At 33.8% G+C, this 26,307-nt stretch overlaps 1 protein-coding gene across 1 annotated transcript; it reads right to left on the bottom strand.

Moving 5' to 3' along the window:
- Positions 1-4,344: 4,344 nt before the first annotated feature.
- Positions 4,345-5,139, bottom strand: LOC116021275 (protein MKS1-like). Its single transcript, XM_031261900.1, has one exon. The coding sequence runs from the start codon at positions 5,117-5,119 to the stop codon at positions 4,463-4,465; it is 657 nt and encodes a 218-aa protein (XP_031117760.1). The 5' UTR covers positions 5,120-5,139; the 3' UTR covers positions 4,345-4,462.
- Between the last annotated feature and the right edge of the window lie 21,168 nt (positions 5,140-26,307).

The raw sequence follows: 26,307 nt of genomic DNA, 5'->3' as shown, positions 1-26,307 counted from the left end.
TATATATATATATATATATATATATATATATATATATATATATATATATATATATATATATATGACCAAGTTCCATTGCGATCATGTCTTAGCGTGTGGCCGACGCGGTCACACAATTAGTTATGCAAAAAATTAAAGCATCAATAGTATTAGGAAACACACAACAAAGAAATGCACCAATGCACCACACACCCATTGGTGCGTTTAGCGTACCAATTGGTGCATTTTTTTGTACATTAATGCATATCTTTGTTGTGTGTTTCCTAACACTATTGATGTGTGTGTGTGTGTGTTTTTTTTTTTTGTTGCGTAACTAATAGTGTGGCCGCCGCGATCGCAAATTAAGACATGACCACATTTGAGCTGACATCTATATATAATTTCTATTTTTTTTTCATTAATTTCATATGATCATATGCATATATTTTATTTTTACTTCCATATTTTACGTTTAGGGTGTGTTTGGAAAGCATGAAAATGACTTCTGGAAAATGGTTTCATTTCCAATGTTTGGTTGCATTCTAAAAAACTGTCTTTGTGTGTTTGGTTCATTTTCTTGAAAATGAGTAGAAATATATAATTATATATTTTTATTATTTTATTTAAAATATAAAAATATATAAACTAATAATATTTAGTATAAAAAATAAAAAAAAACTTCACTGCCTGGTTTCCGGCGGGCCGGAAACAAGAGTCGACGGACTGGAGAGAGCCGTCCCTCTCTCGCATGAAGCTATTTTCCGTTTCCGGAAAATGACTTCAAGACTGTTTGTCCAAAAGTCTTTTTCCGGAAAATGAATCAAATTTCCGTGGTCAACGAAAATCGTTTTCCGTTGACCACATTTTCCGGAGGTTGTCAAACACCAAAAGCCCGGAAAATGATTTTCTAAAATCATTTTTTGGGTTAACAAACACACCCTTAATATCTACTGCTCTAAGGAAAAAAAAAAAAAGAAGAATTTTTGCAACATTGATTGTATGGCTAGCATGGGCGGTGACTAGAGCGCCTAGGCGGTGATTAATCGACGTCCTAGGCGCCCGGGAAGCACCTAGCGCAATCACTGCCTAGGCGCACGTGTAATTTTTTTTATTTTATCTTTTATTTTTTAAAATTTGTTTAAAATTTTTTATTTTTTAAGACTAATATTTATAAACTATTTACTACTTTAATAGTTAATACTAAAATATTAAATATTAACTTAAAAAACATTTAGAGTTTGAACAATTTAGGGTTATTTTTCACAAATCGATGTCGTTTTGAGTGAATTAACCCATTTTAAAAAAATAATAGCTAATTATAATCGACCGACTTGGCGGCCTAGTTGGTGCCTAGGAGGCGTAGTCGGCGCCTAGGAGGCTTAGGTGGTCAGTGCCTAAGCGGCCTAGGCGACACTTAGGCGGCCGCCTAACTAGTTGATCGCCTAGACCACTAATTATGGTGATACGTTAGGCAGCCGGCGGGCGCCTAGTACCTAGGCGCGATTTTTACAACATTGATGGTTAAATATGGGTAGAAAGTCAAGTGTTCTTTTCGTCTAAATTAAAAGACGATGACCAATTTTGAAAAATCAGAATAGTCGGAGGACCATTATTGAAATTAACTTTTTTTATTTATTTTAGATTTAGATTTAGTCAATTTATTACGTGAGCCCACGCAGTGCTTACATATTGAGTTGTATTAAATTATACATTTTTAATACAGTTTTAGACTTGTATTGCGTCCTTGGTTGGGCTTGCGTTTGATACGAAGAACACCTTTAAGGAACCATAAAGTCAAACGAACATCTGCACTTTATTTGACTTTGATTCTCGTTTGTTTTCTTGTCTTATAATAGTCGGACAAATTGTGAAAGATTTGAGTTTCGCTAAAGATATTTAACAGGTAAAATATTTACACCTATATTTTAAGTTTTTAACATATATATAATTTGCTAAAGACCTTGTGGTCTAGTGGCACTTGGTGTTCCAGTTTACCACATGGACGATGGGAGTGGGTTCGAGGCTCATTGAAGATAATAATTGTTGAGCCTTGACCTACTATCATTGGGCTTGAAAGCCTCATTTTGGGTGTGCGCACTTTCATTTGAATGTGAAATTTGCGGAGTGTTCACTAAAATTATTAGTTCACTAGAGCAAGCTTTGCTATTTAACTTCATTTTATACACAATAGGTTCATTATAGCAACACTAAAGTTTTATTTTAATTATACTATAGATTCATTTGTTAATATGTTATACACAGACACCGGATGCCACTAGACCACAAGATCTTTGACAAAAAGGTCTTTTTTTTAATTAAAAGAAAAGACATCATATTAGACCATAATTTACATATAATTGTGTGGATCGTGGTCTACCGTAATACATTTGTTCACTGCTGCAGTCGGCCACTTATACTCTGGATTTCAACTAGGACAAAAATAGAAGCTAAGAGATTAATAAAATACTTAAACAAATTAGTATTCCTGAAATTTGGTAATGTAGTCATTGTCGAATCTAACCTTTTGTTCCAGCCTTACATTTAAAAATAAATGCTCATTTATGACTAGAATGGCGGATGGAGTATTCAAAAAAAGAATGGCGGATGGCCTACACATCACCCGCTGGGGCCGCCAATCCGGGTGGAGCGAGTTAGAGTAGTTACATGAATCCTTGCCCGCGAGCCTAACGGACTACTTCGTAAAAGCCCGTCAGAAGCGGTCCTAATGGGACGGATCAACTCACTTTGACAGTACTATATATACCTTTTACAAAATATTATGGTCTTTATTATATTCAAATGTCTAAAAAATTACCAAATCCGTTTGGTGAAATTTAATTTAATTTGTTATATAAAAATATTTAAAGCAATTCACAAATGTGTTTGATGAAATCTATTTATTATTTATTTAATTTTAAAAAAGACAAATGTATTTTTGAACAGAGTTTTTTCTAAGGTTATCTAAGTTTTGAAAGGCTACCTTCACATTTTTTTTTAATTTTACCTTGTGGTCTGATGATATCGCTATAGCAAATATTATAAATAGATTAAATTATAGTCACAACAAAAAAAAAATTATTTTAATTTGATGGGGACAGGGTACCCGAAGGGGGAAGCATGGAGTAAAATGTTAAAGGATGTGCTATCAAACTCACGACCTCAAGAATAACATTATCACAAGTTTTAAACCAACAAACTATCAAACATCCTATATACTAGAAGGTATGATGCTCTATTTTCCCGCGTGAAAATCGATGACATCCAAGTAGTGGGGGACATGTGTATGACTAGGAATGAAAGCAATCTGGTGTCGTACATTATTTATCGAGCATCTGGAGGGGTCTCTACACTATAAATAGGCACAATTTCCTCCTAAAAATGATCCCTTGGCTCACTAAATCCTAACTAGCTTAGTGGTGTGTGGTCCTAACCTTCAACCCTTATACCAAGGTTTGATCCCATGCCTACTTTATTATTCTTAGCCCATTATTTGGGTTATAGCTTTTATTATTTGGACCGTCATTATGGGCTTTGTACATACTATTTTGGACATAGCGCCCCGAGCAACAATACTACTATTTTTCTACCTCGTCCTATACTTACACACTCGGTTTATAGTGGACCCGGTCCTGACAAAATCATCATAATCAATTCTCAAAAAAGAAAAAAAAAAAGAAAAAAAGAAAAACATCCACCTTGGAATAAATTAAATCAAGGCAAAAACTTGTGTGAGACCGTCTCACCATGAGACGGGTCGGTTCGTGTCGGGTCACGATGCAAATGTAACACTTATATGCACAAATGTCATACTTATATGCTCAAATGTAATACTAATCAGGAATAAAATTTTTGTTACTTATAAGGGTAAATGTAATACTTTTAAGGGAAAATACAATACTTTTACATTTCGATTTAAAAGTATTACATTTTTTCTCAAAAGTATTATATTTGCCCTTATAAGTAAGGAGTACTTATCAACATTACTTATTATGAAAAATGTGTTACTATTTCTTTTATAAGTAACAAAAATTGTATTCTTGATTAGTGTTATATTTGAGCATATAAGTATGACATTTGCACATATAAGTATGACATTTGCATAGTGCTTTGACCCGACCCGTCCCGACTCACAAATATGGATCCGTGAGGCGGTCTCACACAAGTGTGACCCTTAAATCAATTAGCATGGTTATATATGCTGCAAACTACAATGAAGAATTATATGTCAAAAAACAAAAAACAAAAATTATGGCATCTAAATCTAGGATGAAATTACATCAAAACATAGAAAGAAAGGAATATTTCACTGTCCTAACATTATCTTTTCAATTAAGAATGGAAAAAGGGAGGCTCTTAGCTTGCTCCAGTACTGCTTAGCTTCTTAGCTTCAAGAACAAAGAATTGAATCCCTGAAATTCCCTTTGAACACTCTTCGATCCTCTTCTTCATCCATTATCCTCACCATTATTGCTATGGTGTTAAATTAAAGGTCAAAGAGATTGTTGAAAAGGTCTAGAGAAGGTGTACCTGGAGAAATAATTCTTGGAGAAATGAAAGTTGCTGAAGGACTAGGTAACATGAAACTTGTTTCTAAGCCGTAGATTTTGTTACTATGGAAAACCGGGCTTAAATCCGGGAAATAGCCTAGCGGGTTTTGACCCGACGGCGACGAGAATATACTCGCCGGTATCGCCGGAAGAGAAGCCGGATTAGGTGACAAAACCCCGCTTCTTTCCACGTCACAGCTTAGCTCTATCCCTTGAACCGTTCCCAACTCCGGTTTTCTCGTGGACCGGGTTTTTTCTACCGAAGCGAACCGGGCCGCCGGAGACACGGCGCCGGCGACGTCAAACGTCGAGGGCTGCACGGCCGTGGAAGAGGAGGCGTAAGTGGAGTCCGTGCCGGTGAGCCGTTGGACCAACGTCATGAACTCGTTAGGGTTTGCATGGATAACCTTGGGTGACACGGTGTAGATGATCACCGGAGGGCGAGGCGGGGCCGGCGGCGGTGGTTGCTGAGGCGGCGGCGCCACCGGAGGCTTCTGTATCTTGTGGGAGTCTTTGCGGACTTTGAGAGGCGTAGGACGGGGGCCTTGGAGCTCCCGCCGTGGAGACTTTCCGGCGACGGGTACGATGTTCATTGGTGGAAATATAATGTTAATCCAACGGTCAGTAATGATTGGGAAGAGAGATTGGAGATGATGGCGAAGGTGGCATTACTGTTTTTATAATACAAAGTAAAAATAAATAAATATAAGTGTGGGGTGACATTGAATTCGTATTAGGTAGCTAGTCAAAGATGGTTAATATAATGGAAAAAATAAAAAATGTTGTTAATTCGGTAATTGGATAAAATATGTTGTATTTTAAGGTTGCGCCGGTTTCGTATTTTAGTGGGTGTTTGAATCTGTCTAAAGTTATTATCCAAAAAAGAAATCAAAATAATAGTAACAAAGAAATTGTCAAACTATCTTTAAAAAGGCAATTCAAAAAGCTTTAGCAAGTATATTAGTACTAGTTATAATAGTGACATTATGCAATTAAATTAATGTCCAATTCAACTTGATCGAAGCTTGCAAAGAGGAAATCAAAAGTTTCAGAGAGGTAAAAATAACAATCGTTATACTGTGCACCACGGTGCACATAGCAATGTGTACGCAAAACGACGTCGTTTTGATGTTAGTGGACGCGGACGCGAATGACTCCAGGAAATTCATTATCTATAATACACATAATCATATCTAGAATACACAGAACATTTGCCTAGAATACACAGAATGTTTGTCCAAAATACACAGAATATTGAAACAAAATACACAGAACTCATCCTCCTAACATTCGAATGCACAAACACATCACAACCTGTGTTAATAACATGAATACACAGAATATTGACACAAAATACATAGAATTCATCCTTCTAAACATTCGAATGCACAAACACATCACATGTGTTACTAATGTGAATACACAGAACGGTTGCCTAGAATACACAGAATGATTACCTAGAATACACAGAACGATTACCTAGAATACACAGAAGAATATTGACACAAAATATACAGAACTCATCCTCATAACATTCGAATGCACAAACACATCACAACCTGTGTTAATAACATGAATACACTGAATATTGACACAAAATACACAAAACTCATTCTCCTAAACATTCGAATGCACAAACACATCACAACATGTGTTACTAACATGAGTACACAGAACGGCTGCATAGAATACACAGAACGATTGCATGGATTATACAGAACGATTACCTAGAATATACAGAATATTAACATAAATACACAGACCGGCCGAAACGGGAAACGTGATTTCCAAAAAAAGGGACAGTTAGTTTACAATGCTCAAAACAACGTCGTTTACGTACGTGGTGCACATTGCTGTGTGCACCGTGGTGCACGGTATAATTTACATGAAAATAAGGCGCAAATGATCGTTGCTAATAAGCTAGTCAAAAGCTCGTAGGAAAGCCAAGAAAAATTCAGGGAATTCCTATTGCCACCACCAACGGTTATGAACTACGTTATAAATGATCAAGTTGGTATGCCCCATAGGAGGGGTCACACTGAGAGTTAGGATCTTTATTTTTCTAGCTATTTGGTGTGTCCCCCTCCGATGAATGTAAATAATAATAATAATAGCCCAAAACGAAAATTAAAATAAATAAATACTCAATGTTAAAAAGAAAGTGTACAATTAAAAAATAAATAAAATTTTACTATAATGTCACATACAATTGGTAATTAAACTGCAAATTTGTTAATAATTATATATATATATATATATATATATATATATATATATATATTTATTTATTTATTTATTTATTTATTTATTTATCATATTTTATTCTAACAAAATATTCATATACTATACTAAGTAGTTGAAATCTTCATCAATCATATTCTAGAGAGAAATGCCAAGGACCTTGTGGTCCAGTGGCATCAAACCCTTTCTTTTATACGGGAGGTGGTGGGTTCGAGCCTTAGTGGAGTCAATACAGGTGGTGGGTTCGAGCCTTAGTGGAGTCAATACTGATTCTTGTGTTGCATAGGTTGAGAAAGTAGTAGTGGAGTCAATACAGGTGGTGGGTTCGAGCCTTAGTGGAGTCAATACTGATTCTTGTGTTGCATAGGTTGAGAAAGTAGTTATGAACAGATACTCTATTGTAATAGAGTTAGTAGTATTCAAAAAAAAATTAAATGCAATTTTAATCCCTCAATTGTTCCTTAATTACTAGCAATTTTAGTCCCTAACTTTTTACCGTTACAATATACACTCCTAACACTTCAAAAAAGTTTCAATTTTAACCATTGGAACAACAAAGCTATTAAACTCTATTAAAATTTACTTAGTAAATGGTATTTTAGTACTTGTTTATATTTCTTCTTTAATTATAATCTTATTTAGTTTCGATATTTCATTTCTAAAATAAAAAACATGATTTTAACATGGTCATGGAAGGGAAAATAGGGACAATGTGCCGCGGTTAGAAATGAAAATTTTAGTGAAGAATGTTTTCAAATCTCCATTTTGCAGATGAAATATCAAAACTGACAATGTTATAAAGAACAAATATAATAAAATTTTAAAATATCCATGTACTAAGTAAAATTTTAATAGAGTTTAAAAATTTTGTTGCTCTAGGTGTTAAAAATGTAACTTTTTTGAAGAGTTATGAACGTATGCTACCATGGTAAAAAATTAGGGACTAAAATCGCTAGCGATGAACAATTGAGGGACTAAAATTATATTACATTTTTCCCCATATTTAATGAAATTAGATCATGGGTCTTGAATGCTTCCTAAGGGTTCTTACTCAATTTTAGCCTCAATTAACCATCTGAACAATTAATTGATTTAATAGCAAATAAATAAATAATGTAATATTTTCAATAAATAAATAATGTAACGAACATAAAAAAAAAAAAAAGTAAAAGAACCCGAACACAAGGAATTTGTTACACAATTCGGAGCAATCCTCCTATGTCTGCGGGGCAACTCAATGCTTACCCAACCCACTAGATGACCACTCTAGATTACACAAGTTGAAACTTGGAATTACACAACCAAAGCACACCACAGTTCATTAACCAACACCAATCTTATCACCAACAATTGGATCTTCAACATTGCATGCCTACGAGCTTCGTAGCAACAGCAAAGTGGAATTCTCCAAATTTAGCAGCGCCGTACATTCTTCATAGCAGCTTCATAATTTCAGCACACCAACATTTTGGATTCTCAATGATTACAGCATACCAAATTTGCATGAAACTAATCCTTTTAAAATTGTGTGTTCGAATTGTTAATTCCTTTCAAGAGTGACACACATTTTATACTGTTCAGACAACCAACCAATTCGAAAATTCAGCTGCATAATCTCCTTAAACTATGTGATGCTATCTAACTTGATTTATTCATCCATTTAATGCTGACCACTTAATTTTACCTTATAATATTTGAATGGTCCAAAATACTGCAGCGAACCTGTGTCTGATACAGCTTGTCTGTGGCAGCCTAAGAAAACAACTAACATACCCTAACAATATTTACTTAATATTTTTGACAAATAATAAGCCAACTAAACATATGGTATGTGTATCAGTAGTACACTTACAATTTCCCCCTAATTAAACTTTAGGCATTTAACAGTAAAACAATTATTTCATTAAAAAATATGCCTTTAAGTAAGTTTGGTAACAATTAAAGAATGAAGAGATTAAAGCTAAAGATAGAGAGCAAGAGCCAAACCAAAATCTTCCAAGCACACGCCACATACATACGCCACACTGCCACACATACATACACAATTCAAAGCAACCAATTTAATTTTCATCAAACATTCAATTATGAAACAAGTAGTAGCAGCAAGGATCCACCAACCATTATCATCGAAACAGTATGCAAAAACCAGTCATAGCTCTCAATTAAACCATAGCAACTGATAGGGAATATCCCCTAGCTTGACTATACGGTCGGACGTCACGATTAGTTTAGGAAGACTTCGGCCGACCTAAATACCTTTCCTGACCGCATGCCCACCGGCTGGTCCGTGTTGAGTGTCATGGTAACCTGCTTAGTACCCCGATCGTGAGGTTGGGGCGACCTTGAAGGGTTAGGCTTTCCACTATGTCTCCCTCTGCATGGCAAAGATCTCATAGCATGTGTACGGTCGTGGTGGGGGGATGAATAATGGCAGTGCATGTTAACCACGTGTTTGGCATGCCGAGTGGACGGAACTGGTTCCCTTTCACCAACCACTATAAATACCCACATTTATTGCGAGAAGAAGACTTTTGGCCCACACTCTCCCGATAGCATCTTACCTTCCCGATCTCTCTCTACAGGGCTAAAACGCCTTTTAACTTTAATGCCTTTCCGATCATTTATATCAAAATACCTTTTATTATACCTACGTCGTATTTTTGGTAGTATTTATATCATCATTTTGGCGTCGTCTGTGGGGACCAGAGCAAATGCACTTTGAACGTTTGAATCAGACACCTCTTATGATAGCTTAAAATTCTCGAACTTCTTTGAACTTGTGTCTTCACGTCCTTATATATGAGAGTTGAGGAATAATTCCGTTGGAGGGAAAATTATTCCGTTTGAAATCTGTCTCCCATGCTGATCATGGGACTTGCATATTTTTAGCATGTTTCATGGAGTGGTGGTCTTGTAATTTGAACCTTTTGTCTTGTAGTGAATATCCCATATTCCACTGTCTTGAGTCCATGCTCCACTTACTTCTTTTGGCAAAAGTTACTCTTTTTATATTCCCATTGCTCCTCGTTTTAGGGAATAAGACCGACCTTGGATTGGTGCACTTTCTATCCGTTTATTGTGGATTTCTGACGTGGCATCCACTTCCGGCTGTTGGCAAAAGTTACTCTTTTTATATTCCCATTGCTCCTCGTTTTAGGGAATAAGACCGACCTTGGATTGGTGCACTTTCTATCCGTTTATTGTGGATTTCTGACGTGGCATCCACTTCCGGCTGTTGGCAAAAGTTATTCTTTTTATATTCCCATTGCTCCTCGTTTTAGGGAATAAGACCGACCTTGGATTGGTGCACTTTCTATCCGTTTATTGTGGATTTCTGACGTGGCATCCACTTCCGGCTGTTGGCAAAAGTTATTCTTTTTATATTCCCATTGCTCCTCGTTTTAGGGAATAAGACCGACCTTGGATTGGTGCACTTTCTATCCGTTTATTGTGGATTTCTGACGTGGCATCCACTTCCGGCTGTTTTAAGCTCCCATAAAATTCTTTCGGCACCTCCTTAATATTTTATCTCCATGATATTCTTCTTCTCCAAACTTAGATTACTATCCATGCATGTTGACTGCCATTCAGTCCTTTGGAGAAGTACCAGTTCATCTAGACCAATGTTGATGTCTCGACTACTTGATGTCTCGTTCCCACGTCTCGAACTGGATTGATGTCTCGAGAGATTCCATCTCTCGAACTCTGCTTATGTCCCGAGACTTAGTTGATGTCTCGCAGACCCTTATTCCTCCAGTGTTGTCTCGTGCCTTCTTCTGATCTATCTATAAGCTTACAACACGAAACTTCTAAGATGTTCAAACAAGTTTACCTTAAGCTTAAATATTTCCCGAGTTGAGCTCAATTACCCGGTTGTATTTTCGCTCTTAGTTTACTTGTCGAACTTACAAGTATTTCCTATCTATCGAGACTTAGGGGATTGAACATTACATTTGGTATCATCAAAACCTATTACAGTATGTTCCTAACAGTAAGCATTCCACACCGGTAGGTCTTTAAAAAATCACATTGTCACCTTGACTCGACCCGAGCTGTCTCACGGTGAGACGGTCTCACACAAGTTTTTGCCAAAAAGGAATTAATTAAGTTTAAAAGATAAATTTGTGTTTATTAAACTGAAGAAGGTTTAGAATAATTATTTTTGTGCAAGAACACTATTTAACCCAATTTTGATTTGATTGTACTTGCGTGTGGAATTAAGTTTAAAAGATAAATTTTTGTTTATTAAAATGAAGAAGGTTTAGAATAATTATTTTTGTGCAAGAACACTATTTAACCCAATTTTGATTTGATTGTACTTGCGTGTGTGTAAGCATTCCACGCCGGTAGTTCTTTAAAAAATGTCAAGAATGGGATTCGAACCCATGCCTAAAACTGGCGCCTTAGACCAACTCGGCCATCTTTAACTCATTTGATAATTATTTGGTATTGATTCTATATATCTATACCACATATATCTGGACTTTTTCAGAGATTCCTACACGATTTTTTTTGTTTTTTTTTAAAACCAAACAAAGCTACATTCCTACACGATTTAATTGTACTGTCTAATTATTTGGTATTAAATTAAATATATGTTAACTTTTGAAAGATGTACACACGATCTTATTTCGTGCCACTCTAGTGCAGTGGTTATACCGTGTACCGCGGTCCACAATATATTGTGGACCATGGCCACGAAATGACGTCGTTTTAATAAGTGGGAGAAACGGCTCTCGTAAATCTCCGTAACTGATACTACAGTTCATCTCAAATGATACTACAGTTCTGTTGGACTGATACTGCAATTGTGTTGGACTGATACTGCAGTTGTGTTGCAGGGTCTTGATTTCCCTGATTTTCTAGAGACCAAGCTGTGTGATAATGATGTAAAGCAAGGAGTACGTATGGCTGCAATCTTCTGGGTGTTATGGCAAGCCCGCAACGACGTAGTGTGGAGAAATGGTACGTGGGCATCTCTTGACTTGCGTAGGCAGGTGGACGGGCTTTATATGCTTTGGCAAGAGCTGTGTAAGCCGATTCGTGCTGGTAACAATGTGGATCGTATTCAATGGAGTCCTCCTTGCTTGGGGCGATTATGCACACGATCTTATTATTGGTACCTACTAGTATAGTTCGCTCATGCCAAATAGATTGTAACATATATGCTTATCAATTATACATAAATTATGAAATTTATATAATGTGCAATAATTTTAAAGAAAGTATTAAAATATTATATGCAATATTCATCAATATTTATTATCTATAATCCCAAATTGTAGCAATATTTTTTTTTTTCAAATGTTTCAATAATTGAAGGATGTGTTCCATACTTCCATATAATATTAACTTAAAAACCTAAGTTGATAATTAGACAACACATTTATATTTTTATGTATTATGTCTAACATACACCCTTACGTTGTATGCATGAGTAGTTGCTTTTTCGCAACAAGTGCACACTCATGAAGTCACTCCATAACCTTTTACGTTATAGACTTATAACAATGATCTTACCTTGTAGACTTCTGAATTTTGAAATCACAAGCCGTAGAAAATGCCTCATTGAACTTACCAATAATCTTCTTAAACCTTGGATAGCTTAATCACAGCTAAAAACTAGATTATTAGGAATGCTAATACTTGAAATAATATGGATATGAATTTGGTTATGTATCATAGTTAAGTAGTTTTTATTTTTTTTTAGGGAATTTTTAATATATGGATAAATATAAATAACAAAGTTTTCGGACATTCTGATAAGCCATAAATTAACTTATAAATATGCTTTAATTGTACTAATTTCTAAGTGAACGTTATGTGTTTGTGCAAGATCGAAGCGTATTTCAGGTGTTTATGGCTCAATCATTGGAAACCCGGACTTAGGCATGATGAAGCGTAAAATGAAGACGAATTGGGATGAATTCTAGGCAAAAATGGGTCAAGAATGAAGGGCCAAAACCATAGCAAAGTTCAACGGAGAATTGGTGCAAAGAAGAAGTTAAAAAATGCCACCGGGAGGGTGTCACGCTGGAGGTCACGCCGTGACTTGCAGCGTGACACTGTGGTTAGCTTTCAGATGGTCCGTGTCAGGCTGCAGGTCACGCCGTGACCCGCAGCGTGACTAGCCACCATCTGAAAGTGGTCTGTGTGGTCACGATGAAGGTCACACCGTGAGATCCATCGTGACCTGCAGGCCACTTTGCGGATTCTAAGCGTCACACTGCAGGTCACGCCGTGACGTGCAGCGTGACGACCTGAAAACGCGAGGCTTAATTCTAGAGGTAGTTTATTTGGCGCAATTTCATTAGTATAAATAGGGTTAGGCATTATTTTGAACTGATCTTTCAAATTTTCTAAGTCTTCTTTTAGTTTCCCTCTCCACAAACACTTTAGATCATCTATACATGCAATTCCATTACTTTTGAAGAAGATTTAAAGAAGAATTACCCTTTGTAATTATCAATTTTATTATAATTTCAGATTCAAACATTATAAATCCAATCAAGTAAGAATTTCAATTTCTTCTTCCTTCAATTCTTAAATTTCTTTTGCATTTAACTTCATTGCCTATTATTCCAATTGTTTTAGTTTATAAATTCATTATGAATTGTTAAATACGTTAGGGATTTAAATTGAATTGCCTTGTATGGATGCTTACATGAATTAAATTGTTTAATCTAGGTTTTTCATTGCCGTTAAAATGAGTGTGATTGTGAAATTAGGGAATTATTTGATTCTTATTTGATTATGGCCAAATTATGTAAGAAATGTATGGAATTGGTGTTTCACATATGAGAATAGAAATTCACCATAGCCAACCCTTTCACATTTCTAACTTGCCCTTGAGAAAGAGGAGTTGGAATGGATGATGCACCCAACGTGTTTGATTAAATGTCTCACCTAATGTAATCACCATGAGAATGAGATTAGAATTTTGGTGGTAGCCAATGTCCATGAGAGTGGCATTGACATTGACTTGATTCCCTCACTTCATTGTTTAACATTGTTTAGCCTAGAACCTTAGAACATTATAGAAGCATTTGTGCATTGCTATTTGATTTAAATCCTCTTCTTTATCATTGTTTATTTCTCAAATCAATTGTTTGTTTTACAATTATATCATGCAAACAAACCTATCAACATGGTTAGCTTTCAAACACTTGATGATGTTGTGCTTAGCCCCTTGCTATTCAAGTCCTATCTAGCCATTCCTAGTGGATGACACTCACTAAATCAAACCACTAAAAATACAACTTTCACATTCGTTCTTCACTTATAAATTAGCTTCTCACTAAGTTACTTAGATTGAATGCTTCACACATACAACTTAAAATATCTAAGCACTCATCATATAAAGAAAGACAGAATTTTCACTTATAACTTAAGAAATAAGATTTGAGAGTCCATGTAGTAGAACTAGGCCTATGCGGTCGGGTGGTTAGTTGTGGATCGGATGGTCGGAGGGCTTACCCATTCAAATTTCGGATATTATATTTAAAATCCAATTTCATTTTATAATTTGTAAAATTACTTCGATTTTTTTTAATTTTCGAATGGGGTCGGATATCCGAAATCAATTCGGTCAAATTAAAAAAAAAATTGAACAACACACTTAAAATTTAAAAAGTGAAAAAAAATATTACTAAATGAAAATTATAGAATACATTTAAGTGAATTAAACTATCTTGTACCTGCAAAAAACTACTTTTCCACATACCACAAAATTGACAAAATCACAAATCCATAATTTCACATTTACATTTTACATTAAGTAATACATACAAAAAAACAATTTACAAAAGTAATACTCTAAAGCAGCCACACCTTCAAAAGCAGTGGTTATACCGTGGACCGTGACACTGATACTACAGTTCATCTCAATTGATACTGCCTTACATTTGTTTTTATATTATCGAATGAAACTGTAGTTATATCGAAATGTAACTGTAGTTGTGTTGAAATGTAATTGCATTGTATATGAACTGACACTGAATAACAGTTTCACATTTGTGTTTTATATTATCGAATGAAACTGTAGTTATATCGAAATGTAAAAACTGTAGTTATATCGAAATGTAACTGTAGTTGTGTTGAAATGTAATTGCAGTGTATATGAATTGATATTGAATAACAGTTTCACATTTGTGTTTTTATATTATCGAATGAAACTGCAGTTGTGTTGAAATGTAGTTGCAGTTGTGTTGAAATGTAATTGCAGTGTATATGAACTGAAAGTGAATGGCGCGGAACGGAAGTCGTTTCATCTGTCTGTTTTCATTAATCAAAACGACATCGTTTTGATGCGCGGTCCACAATGACTGCGGTCCACGATATAATTTGCGCTTCAAAAGGGATAACTGAGAAGGCATCCAGTCATTCCAGTGTCCACTGTCCAGTGATCCTCAATCCTCATCCAAGTATCCAATGTTCCAACTAATTTCCTAGTCCCTAGTTGACTAGTCAACACTCAAAACTTAAGCGAAACTAGCAAAAACAACTTGAGAAATAGAAAATAATTAAACATTAGATGATTAGACAATTATAAACTTGGCTCGGTAAGCTTTTTGTCCATATCAAAGTTCCTTAATCATTAAAAAAAATAAAAAAATTCACATAATATACAACGTCCATTTTTATAAAACCGACATTGTATATAGTATTTATTTTAAAAAAAAAACATACAATAAAAAATCGACATCTAATTTTTTTCGAATTAGTATTTTAAAAAATTGATGTTATATGCTATTTTTGTAATAGTGAACCCAAGGGTTGAGGTAATTGATTGTGTTGCTCTTAATTTGGTTCCAAATGACATGCAAAAGAATAGTTTACCATCTGAATAAATTTATGTTAAAATTACTGCTCAAAATGTGGGTATGCATAATGTGATGAACTGCGATGAAATTGTGGGAGTGGATTATGTGATTTTAGGTGGAGGATTTTCAACTACTATGGGGTTGGTGGTGAGAGTTAGATGTGGAACCGTATGTCTTACATATTGATCCTAAAATGCCAATGCATTGTGAAACGTATAAATGTGATGAATCTGTTGGAATGGATTATGTTGGTTGGGTTGAAAATTTTTCAAAGATGAATATTGATTTTGCCTCTCTTGTAAGATTTATTTTAACTACTATGAGGTGGGTGCTGCAAGTTGAAGTGGAATTAGACGTCTTCTATGGCAATCTTAGAATGCAAAGGTTCAGTGGATTTCCTTTTGATCCAGAGAAATTAAGTTGGAATTTTCCTTGAGTTCTCAAAATAATAGTAGTGTGCAATGTGTTTTTGAATATGGATTTTTGGAGTCATGATGGTTAAAACCAGGGGTATGCTTATTGATTGTTAGTGAGGTGTGCTGCATTTTAGATGTTGGTCCTAGCATGCCAACATGGCAACATGTATTGAAACTACTTTTGACTTAGGAAGAATGCTCAAAATTATAGTTCAGGAGTTTTAAATCTTCTTAAAGCCTAAAGATATTGGTAAAGTGTTTGTTAAACATATAGCATGGCTTGAAAATGGGAATAGACTGCACAAAGCTCCTAATGGTCTAGTGTGGCAGAGGGTGAAGAATGATTTTGCTTCTAATTGGAAATAAATGAAGGCGGTGAGCTAATGTCACTGTCTGATATATCAACCAATGTCATGAATACGTATGCAAAGCTAGCTTGTTATTGGTGTACATGGTGGAGACGAAGCAGGTGAGAAAGAGCTCAATGACTTTGGAGAGTTTTTGACTGCAATTATTGGAGTAATCTGTGCTGTGATTTGGTTGATTAATGTGAAGTATTTCATCTTTTGGGAGTTTGTTAATGGAGGGCATAGGAATTTTGAGAAATTTTCAAATTATTGTTGCTTTGGCTGCTATTCCAGAAGGCCTGCTACTCCCTGCTAGTAGTTATTGCAACATGCTGGGCTCCTGGTACATGTAAAATGATTGGCAGTGTTCTGTAGGAATATGGAAGAATTATAAGGATAAAAAGTGGGGTGTCCTGACAATAGGAATAAATTTCAAATGCTACACACACTTGCAAGTTTATAAAGAGATGAACAACACATCATTGTTTGTCTCTGACCCTTCACAGATATTGGTAATGGTGAAATTGATGTTTAGTTTTTTTTTTTTTTTTTTTGAAAGAAATTGATGTTTAGTTTTTAGTTATGTTGCACTTGCTATAGGGAAGTCATTTGCTCAAGCATCCTGTGCGAACTTTGTTCACGACAGTTTGAATCAGATAGTAGGAACAACCTAAACTTCTCTTTGAATGTCTTGGTCATGGGAAAAACTAGAGTTGGCAAGAGGCTACTACCATACAAATTCTATTTTCCATGAAGACAAAGCAGTGACTGATACATTTAAATCTGCCCCAACCACTTTGAGGGAGATGGTTGAGACAATGGAGGGAATCATGATTTGTCTAGGACACTCCCAATCTCAGATCTTGTATACTAAATAAAAATATAACCAGAAAGTGTTGCTGTCTGTAAAGAAGTTGTTGAGCTTGAACCAAAGAAGCTGCTACATGGGATGATTATTACCCTGTCACTAACCAGTTTCCCATTTTTTAGAAGGGAATGTACTGTAACATCCCGAGGAAATAGAAGGTAAAAAAAAAGAGGTTGAAGAGCGATAAAAGTAGTGATAATACGAACGGTGTCGTTTCAGTAGTCCTTGAACCAGGACCAGTCCTGGGCAAGGGCAGGCTGGACCCTTGTCTAGGGTCCATGCTTGGATGGGGCCTACCCCACCCACCCCATCACTTGTATATATATAGTAGGTAATATATCTATAAGTAAACAAAATTCATATGCTTAAATTAAAGATGAATTGGCTCTGCCGGTAGGATAAAAGGATGCATGTTGCTTATTGTAAAGGTCACGGGTTGAGACCAATTGGCTTTGTTTTGGATGTGTTTTCCCGCAACACTGTATTAAATCCATTGGATATATTTTCCCCCAACATTGTATTAAATAAAAATTTGATTTGCGATATTTATTTATAATTTTGAAATTTTTTTATAATTGTGTAATTTAATACTTGTATTTATAATAAGTGTTATTTTGTGAACTTTTAAAATAGGTTATGAATTGTAAAAATTATTTAACTTGATTAATTAATTTATATGAAATATATTTTGTGATTTAGTTATTAATAAAAATTTAAATAAAAATTTACTTTTTTTATGAATTATTAAGTCAATGTATTCTGAAGTTTCTATTATGTTTCATCGTATTCAAATTATTTTAGGAAAATTTGAAATTGATCTCGCTAAAAGAAAATAGTATTTGTAAATATTATTTCAATATAGGAAATGTGTTATTTATAATGCGTTTTCTATTCAAACCCTTTATCAAATTAACTTAATTATGTTTCATATTTTGTTATGAACACTTTACTGCGTTTTGAAGTATTTTGATTTCACGCCCCCCATCACGATGATTTTTTTAGCTTCGTCCTTGTTTATAAGTTTTGTTTTGTAAATTTTTATTAATAGTTATTTTATTATTTATTAGGATAATAATGTTATTGCTTTTAAGTTTGTTTGGTTTTTTATTTTTAGAAAAAGTGTCAAATTAGCCCCTAAGTATAGAGGGATAGTGCAATTGAATACCCTAAGTAAAAAAAGCTCCATTAAAGCCCCTTAAACCGGCAAAAAAGTACACCATATAATTGAGTCCTAAATGACTTGTTTATCAGGTTACTACTCCTTAGGTTGAAATTAAGTGCAAAATTTTGTAATTTGTATCACATTTGATCCTTCTATCAAATTAATTTGTATTTTTAAAAATGATTTTAATACTTTTAAAATAATTTTTTTAAAAACAAAAGTCGGCACTGCCTGCTTTTTGTGCGTTTTTTTTTTGTATTTTTTAATTATTTAAAATAATTATTTTTATATTATTAAAATAGGTTTGTAAAATTATTTTAAATAATATAAAAATAATTATTTTAAATAATTAAAAACAAAACAAGAAGGAAATTTGTACTTTTCGTTTATAGGTAATAGGGTAATTGTATAAGTTGTCACTAAGCGTTGGTCATACTCACTTTTCGTCCTTAAGTTATCATTGGTATTGTATTTTTCGTCCCTTTACTAATAAAATATTAGGGAGGAAATTTACAATTTTAGTATAACTCAAGGACGAAAAGTGTAGCGCCAATGATAATTATTTAAGCTAAGGACGAAAAGTGAACATGACCTTTAGTGCTCACTTTTCGTCCCTAAGTTATACTAAAATTATAAATTTCGTCCATAATGTTTTATTAGTAAAGGGATGAAAATTACATTTTTTTCATTTTTGTTTTGATTTTTTTAATTATTTAAAATAATTATTTTTTAAATTAATTAAAATAATTATTTTAAAATAATTTTAGAAGCTTATTTTAATAATATAAAAATAATTATTTTAAATAATTAAAAAACAAAAAAAAAAACACACACACACACAAAAGCCGACAGTCCCAAGGGGACTGCGACTATTGCTTCATCTTTTCTTTTTTTTTTTTTCAATTCTTTTATTTAAAATTATTAAAATCATATTTAAAATACAAATTAATTTTATAACAGGACCAAATGTGATACAAATTACAAAATTTTACACTTAATTTCAATCCAAGGAGTAATAACCTACTAAACAAGTCATTTAGGACTCAATTGCACTTTTTAATCAGTTTAGAGGGCTTTAATGAAGTTTTTTTTTTTTTAAATTAGGGGCTCAGTTGCACTATCCACTATACTTAAGGAGTTAATTTGACACTTTTTCCTATATTTTTTGTTCATTTTTATAAACTATAATTATTTATTTATGAAGGCACTTATGCCTTTATTGATTATTTTGCATTTTGGAAAGCATTAATAATTTTTTTTCATGATTATTATTGTGTATGTAAAATTGTTAAAAACTTGTGAATCTAGCTTATTTCTAAGTTATATGGCATGCAATTGTTTTTTGTTACGTTTTTAATATAATTTAAATTTTAGGTATAAAAATATATGTTTAAGTTAATAGAAGACCGTATTCAAAAAAAAAAAAAAAGTTAATAGAAGACCTATTTTTTTTTTACATGTGCCGGGCAAATAACTTGATATGAACAGGCTTGCCTTGAACGGTTAAGTTTTTGCTGAGTTGTTATTAGATATTTTCCTTATACTGAAATTAATACCAATTCTTTCAGTTTTCCCTACCTCCTCTCCAACTCTCTCTATTCTCTGTATTTCTCCCTTTCTATTCTATTTATCTCTCTCTCTTTCTGTTAAATTACATCATACTCTCACCTCTTTGGCTCCATAGATCTGCGTAGCGTACAACGTAGATCTTGATAGGTAGTGATCAAACATCTTGAGCCAATGCTGTGCTTTGTATGTATGGTTTACATATTTGTTATTTTTAGTGTTTTCCTTATTATTCATCTATGTGCTTCTTTTAGGTAGTGAACAATTAATTAATCACATTACTTTGGTGCAGGATATGTATTGCAGTTTCTTCAGCATAATTGGGTAAGAATATGTTTGTATTCATGTTGCAGTAGGCACTAGACGCTAGTCGGGCGGTAGACTAGCGCCTAGCGCCTAAGCGGTCTAGGCGGCGCCTAGGCGATACCTATATATATCTCTTACTTTTCTTACTTATATAAATAAATAAATTTAAATATATATAAATATAATAATAAAATTAACAAGCCTGACTCGCTCGAGTTAACTCGACTAACTCTATCGAGTTGGACGAGTTAACTCGGCCAAATTCGGCCCAGTCGGTCGCCAATTCGGCCTAGTCGGCCGAGTTAGGCCCTAGGCGGCCTCCTAGGTGGGTGGCCACCTAGGCGGACGCCTAGGGAGCAATTCGCCTCGGTCTAAAAGCGACTCGGTCGCCTAGGCGGGGATTTTTGCAACAGTGATTGTACGTAGGAATCACTATAGTTGGCTCTCAATGTTTTGTTTTCCATTCTGTCTTGTGGTTGTTTTTGTGCCCAGAAAATTTGTTAATGTTTCCCTTAAAATTAATGTTTAAATTAAAATTTTGTGCAGTTCTAATTTTAGCACTCTCTGTCAACAGGTTTTAACAAGTTTTGAAAATTTTATTTTTCATATTAATTTGCCTAATATTCTTTGTATTTTTATCCAAAAAACTCTAGTTTTAGCATTTTTGTTATGCGTGCTAATAGGGTTTCCCTTAATGTTTTTTTTTGTTATCCAGAGTCCAGTCTAGTAGTTCCAGAATTTAAGTTTTAGCTTTTTTTTTTGTTTTCCATAGTCCATTCATTCCAGACTTCCGGAGCTACAAGATAAGTATCCTCATCCAAACTCTATTATTATAAATTGTGAAAATGTGATTAATTATGTGAATAACTGATTGTATGTGAATATACTTTTAAAAGTTTTAAAATTTGCAAATTTATGAATATACTATATATTAGTCTTAACTCTTAATGCTTGAATGCTTGTCTTTTATGAATTTTATAAATTTATGAATATATTGTTTGTCTTATTTCATGAATTTATGTATTTACTTCTAAATTCTTAATTCTTGAATATACAAATTTTAAATTCTTAATTTTTAAGATACAAATTTTAAAGTTTTTGTTATACAAATTTTAATCTACTGCTAAATTCTTAATGCTAACAGTATTCTTAATATTGTTAGTCTTAATGTTAACTTTAATTTCTAAATTTTTAATGCTAAATTCTTAATATACAAATTTTAAAGTTAGCTAAAATATAAATTATAATATAACATGGCATATGGTTGAACATGAATCTAACAACCAATTTCTAGATTCCCAGTCAATTGAACCAATTCCATCTCAAACAGTTCTACAACAAACAAAAAATGCTACAACTCAACGGATCGGATAGGCAAAAAAAAAAAAAAGAAATCAAAGAGATGTTTGGGTTCATTTTGAAAAGATTTCTTGTGCCATCACTACATGAGTATATTAGGAAAAAGTCACAAAATGGACTACTTAAATATCAGGTCTTAACTAGAGCTTTTAACAGGATTAATCCTTATAGGCGATACAAGAAGTAGATATAGGGCAAGAAAGAAATTAATAATAATATAGAGACAAAGATTTTATGTGGAAAATCTCAATACGATAAAAATCACGGGTAAGATTAAAAGTTTTTCACTATGAGGAAAGTATTGCAACCTATTTCTATATAGCAAAGGAGAGACAATATAGGATTTCTCTTTTGCTAGAGAGGAAAATAACTACTATAAGAGGGGAGATTTGACTGATTTTGGATGAGAAGAGTCGCAAATAGCTAGGTTATTTATAGTTGAAGTTTAGGGTTCAACCTTGTAAATAACCTAAAGTTTAAGGTATACAATCTAATTTTCTCATATACTTTAATGTCATTCCTTACATCACATACCTTTATGGTACATATTATGTCATCATCCCTATTCGGTAGTAGTCTTGATTGAGCTGTAATTCTGACTGGGCTGCGATATATTTTGCGCCTTTACTCTTATGAGCCTTAGTACCATATCCAACATATATCAAGCCCCCACTTTCTTGTGGCTCATGAAGTGATGTCACAAGAAAGTAGAAAACGAATATTAAGTTTGTGTATGCTCTTAACGTGCTAATAGTCTGTATGTGGGGTTAAATATAGTAATACTTTGCATGGTTGAGTTTCGTTAGTAATGTTTAGAACTATTGGAGATACTACAATAGCCCATGTGACTGTAGGTTGTCCGGGGTGTAAATGAGCCAAGCCGAGCTTGAGCTTGGGTTGGTTTGAGCTCAAGCTTAGGTTAGCTCGAGCGAGCTCGAGCTCAATCATTGTGCTCGAGCTAGTGATTGAGCTCGAAAAAGGATGCTCGAGCTCGAGCTGAAGATCGACTCGAGACTGCTCGAATTGAGCTCAAGCTCGATTTTGAGCTCGAATTTGACCTATTTGACTTTATATTTCAATTAATAATAAATATTGTTGTATTAATGTATTTCTTATACTAATAAAGCCACATAAGGAATCATTTTATTGGTTAAATATATTATAGATATCTGTGTTTTCAAAAAAAAGATTATAGATATCTGTTATTGCAATTTTCGAAGATAGGTAGCGTGTGGTAAGAAGTCTAATTAGGTGTTATTATTAACTTTATTCATAGGTCTTATCTAAAATTGTTTCTTTCCTGACTACATAATTTACGTTATTGGTCCAAGTCTGTGTTGGTTTCCCCAATTAATTGTAATGGGCAGGGGTGGGTGATGAATATTGCTCCCCCCCTTTATTCATGGGAAATGGGTAGCTGGATATTGTCATCTCAAGTCAAAGTCTCATCCATAGCTACATTTGGGGCTGCCAGGATGTTGTCCTCTTTACTAAGGGTCTCATCTAAACTTGTAGTGAAGTTTTCTTTTGAAATTAAAGTGAATAAAAAATTAAAGCAATAATAATGATAATAAACCAATGAAAGAAAGTGGAAGAGAATAATAGCAATGCCTGAATTAGTTGGATTAACTTGAGCAAACTCATTCATTACATCAGCAAAAGTTTCTGCATTCTAAATGGTAGAGGATGAAATGTTATCCCAACTTTCTCCATGGAAAGAAGATGCAGCTTGATGAAATTAAAATTAATACAGAAATGAAAGAAAATGCATAAACAGTAAATAGATAAATAAAACATCAACTCACACTTGAGAACAAAACTCTCCTTCTTGCTCCAATTCTCTAAACATTTCGTGATAATTTGCACCTCTTTCGTTAGAGCTTCTAAAGTCCCTACCATTAGGCCCATTACTGTTATGGGCATGCAATGGAATTTCAGCATGCATGCAGTGTATTTGACCCCATTGCGAAAATGCACTGCATGCTGAAATTCCATTGCATACCCATAACGGTAAGGGGCCTAAGGATATGGACTTCAAAAGCTATAACAAAGGAGATGCAAATTATCACGAAATGTTTAGAGAATGGGAGCGGAGGGATAGTTGTGTTCTCAAACATGAGTTGGCAATTTCTTTATCTATTTACTGTTTATACATTTGCTTTGATTTCTGTATTAACTTTAATTTCAATAGGAAATCAAGTTTTATCATCTTTCCATGGTGAAAGTGGGAGCAATATTTCATCCTCTACAATCCAGAATGCAGAAACTTTTGTTGATACAATGAATAAGTCTCTTCAAGTTGATCCGACTAATTCAGGTATTGCTATTATTGTCTTCCACTTTCATTCATTGGTTTATTATTATTATTGCTTTGATTTCTGTATTAACTTTAATTTCAAAAGAAAAATTCACTACATGTTTAGATGAGACCCCTAATCAAGAATACAATATCCTGGTAGCCCAAATACAGCTATGGACAAGAGTCTAATTGGAGAAGACAATATCCATCTACCCCTTTCCATGAAGAAAGAGGTAGCAATATCCCATCACCCACCCATGCTCATTACAATTAACTGGGAAAAATAAATTAATTTAGAATTGGATCAATAAAGTAAATTATGTAGCTATGAAAAGAACAATTTTAGATAAGACGAATAAAGTTAATAATAAGAAGTAATTAGACTTGTTACCTATCTTGGAAAATTGCGATACCAAATATCTATAATCTATTTAACCAATAAAATGATTCCTAATGCTATAAATTAGGAAAATTAATTGTAAAAATGCAAAGGTAAACAACATGCTAAAAAATCCAAGGAATTATGAAAATACCCTCTTTAAGCTGAGTGGGAAAACAAGCAAATTTGTTTGGCAAAATCCTGTGGCTATATTAGTATAAGAGATGTATGGATACAACAATATTTATTATTGATTGATATATGAAGTCAAATAGGTCAAATTCGAGCTTGAACTCAATTTGAGCCATCTCGAGTTGATCTTCGGCTCGAACTCGAGCTCAAGCTACTCCAAAAATTATCAAGCCGAGCTTGAGCATCCTTTTTTGAGCTCGAGGTCAAGTGTAGTCATTCTTATCGAGATTGAGCTCGAGCCAACCCAAGCTCAAGCTTAGCTCGACTAGTTTACACCCCTATTCTACAGTCACATGGGTTGTTGTATCTCCAATAGTGTAAGGGATTTCTTTGCCCGCAAAATAAAATATGTAAAAGTATAGGGTATTTTAATATTTTCAAAATACTTAGCCACAATGCTTACTTACAAAATATTACCCAAAATTTCAATTTTGTGCCATACCTTCTAATTTTGTGTCATACCTTACACCTTTGAAATACATTTAAGTTTCGAAGTAACAACCACAAGGCTCATGTTCAAAATCATCACAAATCTTTTTCTTTCAATACCTTTGTATCAAAATGCAATTCTTCAAGGTACAATCAATCATATTTCAAAAACTAGTACCATTTGTAATTCACTTTATAAAATTATATATAAAAGAAAAATATACATATGGAAGTGAATTAACACATAAATAAGACAATGTCCTTTACAATTAGGCCCTAGTGAACAAAACCACATCTGAACACTCCAAAAATTCCCATTTCCAGTGGAATCTGGACTCTAACCTTAAGTGTGCACACCCCCAAGTGAGGATTCCTCACCGGGAAGTTACTAAGTCCAAGGCAACCAAGATACATTTCTACTGATTACCTCTCAAAACAGGGTATATACAATTGAATACTCCACAATATCCAATCCAACATATCTTCCCATAAGTTTAGAAAATACTTTATAAAATAGAATGTGGCTTTAGGCTCCAAAATCATTTGTCCAAAAATCAATTTATCAAAAGTCCAATACTTGGTCATTCTTATTGCGCAACTTACAACAAACTAAATAATCATACTTTACCATAATTCAATTATTTCAGAAATTCATTTACTAAACACAATTTGATGAAAATGTCATTTGAATCAAAGAAATAATACAAATAACCATCTCATAATATTTTCAATAGCCCTTAAGCTCCAAAAATAATAACAAGAAGTTCAATAGCTCAAAATCACACTTTTGCATTTTTCATAGATTTTTATCAAACCAACAATTTCATAATGGATCAATATATACCAAATTCCACAAAAAAGATTTTGGATCAATATTCATGCCAATTTTCCCTTTTGAAAATTTCATATAGTTCACAATTCTTGACAAAATTAAAACACACTTATGTCCACATTTCTACACATTTGGCATTATAAGCATAAAATATAATCTATATTTCAAGAAATTTGCTTCTTTGCTCTAAGGATGAAAGAAATTGAGCATGGGGTGAGTGATGGGATATTGCTCCCTCTTTCATCGAAAGAAAAAGGGCAGCTGGATAGTGTCATCTCCCGTCAGAGTCTCATCCATAGTTGCATTTAGGGCTGCCAAGATATTGTCCTCTTGACTAGGGGTCTCATCCAAACATGTAGTGAATTTTTCTTTTGAAATTAAAGTTAATACAAAAATCAAAGCAATTATTATATTTTAATATTTTCAAGGCAAATATATTTTAATATTTTCACACTCCCCTCAAGCTGAGTTGTATATATTATACAAACCCAGCTTGGAATTGAATTTTTCAAATCTTGTTCTAGGTAGAGCCTTTGTAAATATGTTAGCAATCTATTTCTTTG

This window comes from Ipomoea triloba, chromosome 5 (assembly GCF_003576645.1).
Source record: "Ipomoea triloba cultivar NCNSP0323 chromosome 5, ASM357664v1".
In the NCBI taxonomy this organism is placed as follows: Eukaryota; Viridiplantae; Streptophyta; class Magnoliopsida; order Solanales; family Convolvulaceae; genus Ipomoea; species Ipomoea triloba.
Note: the sequence above shows the minus strand (reverse complement) of the source record. Positions and strands in the feature narration are given on the sequence as shown.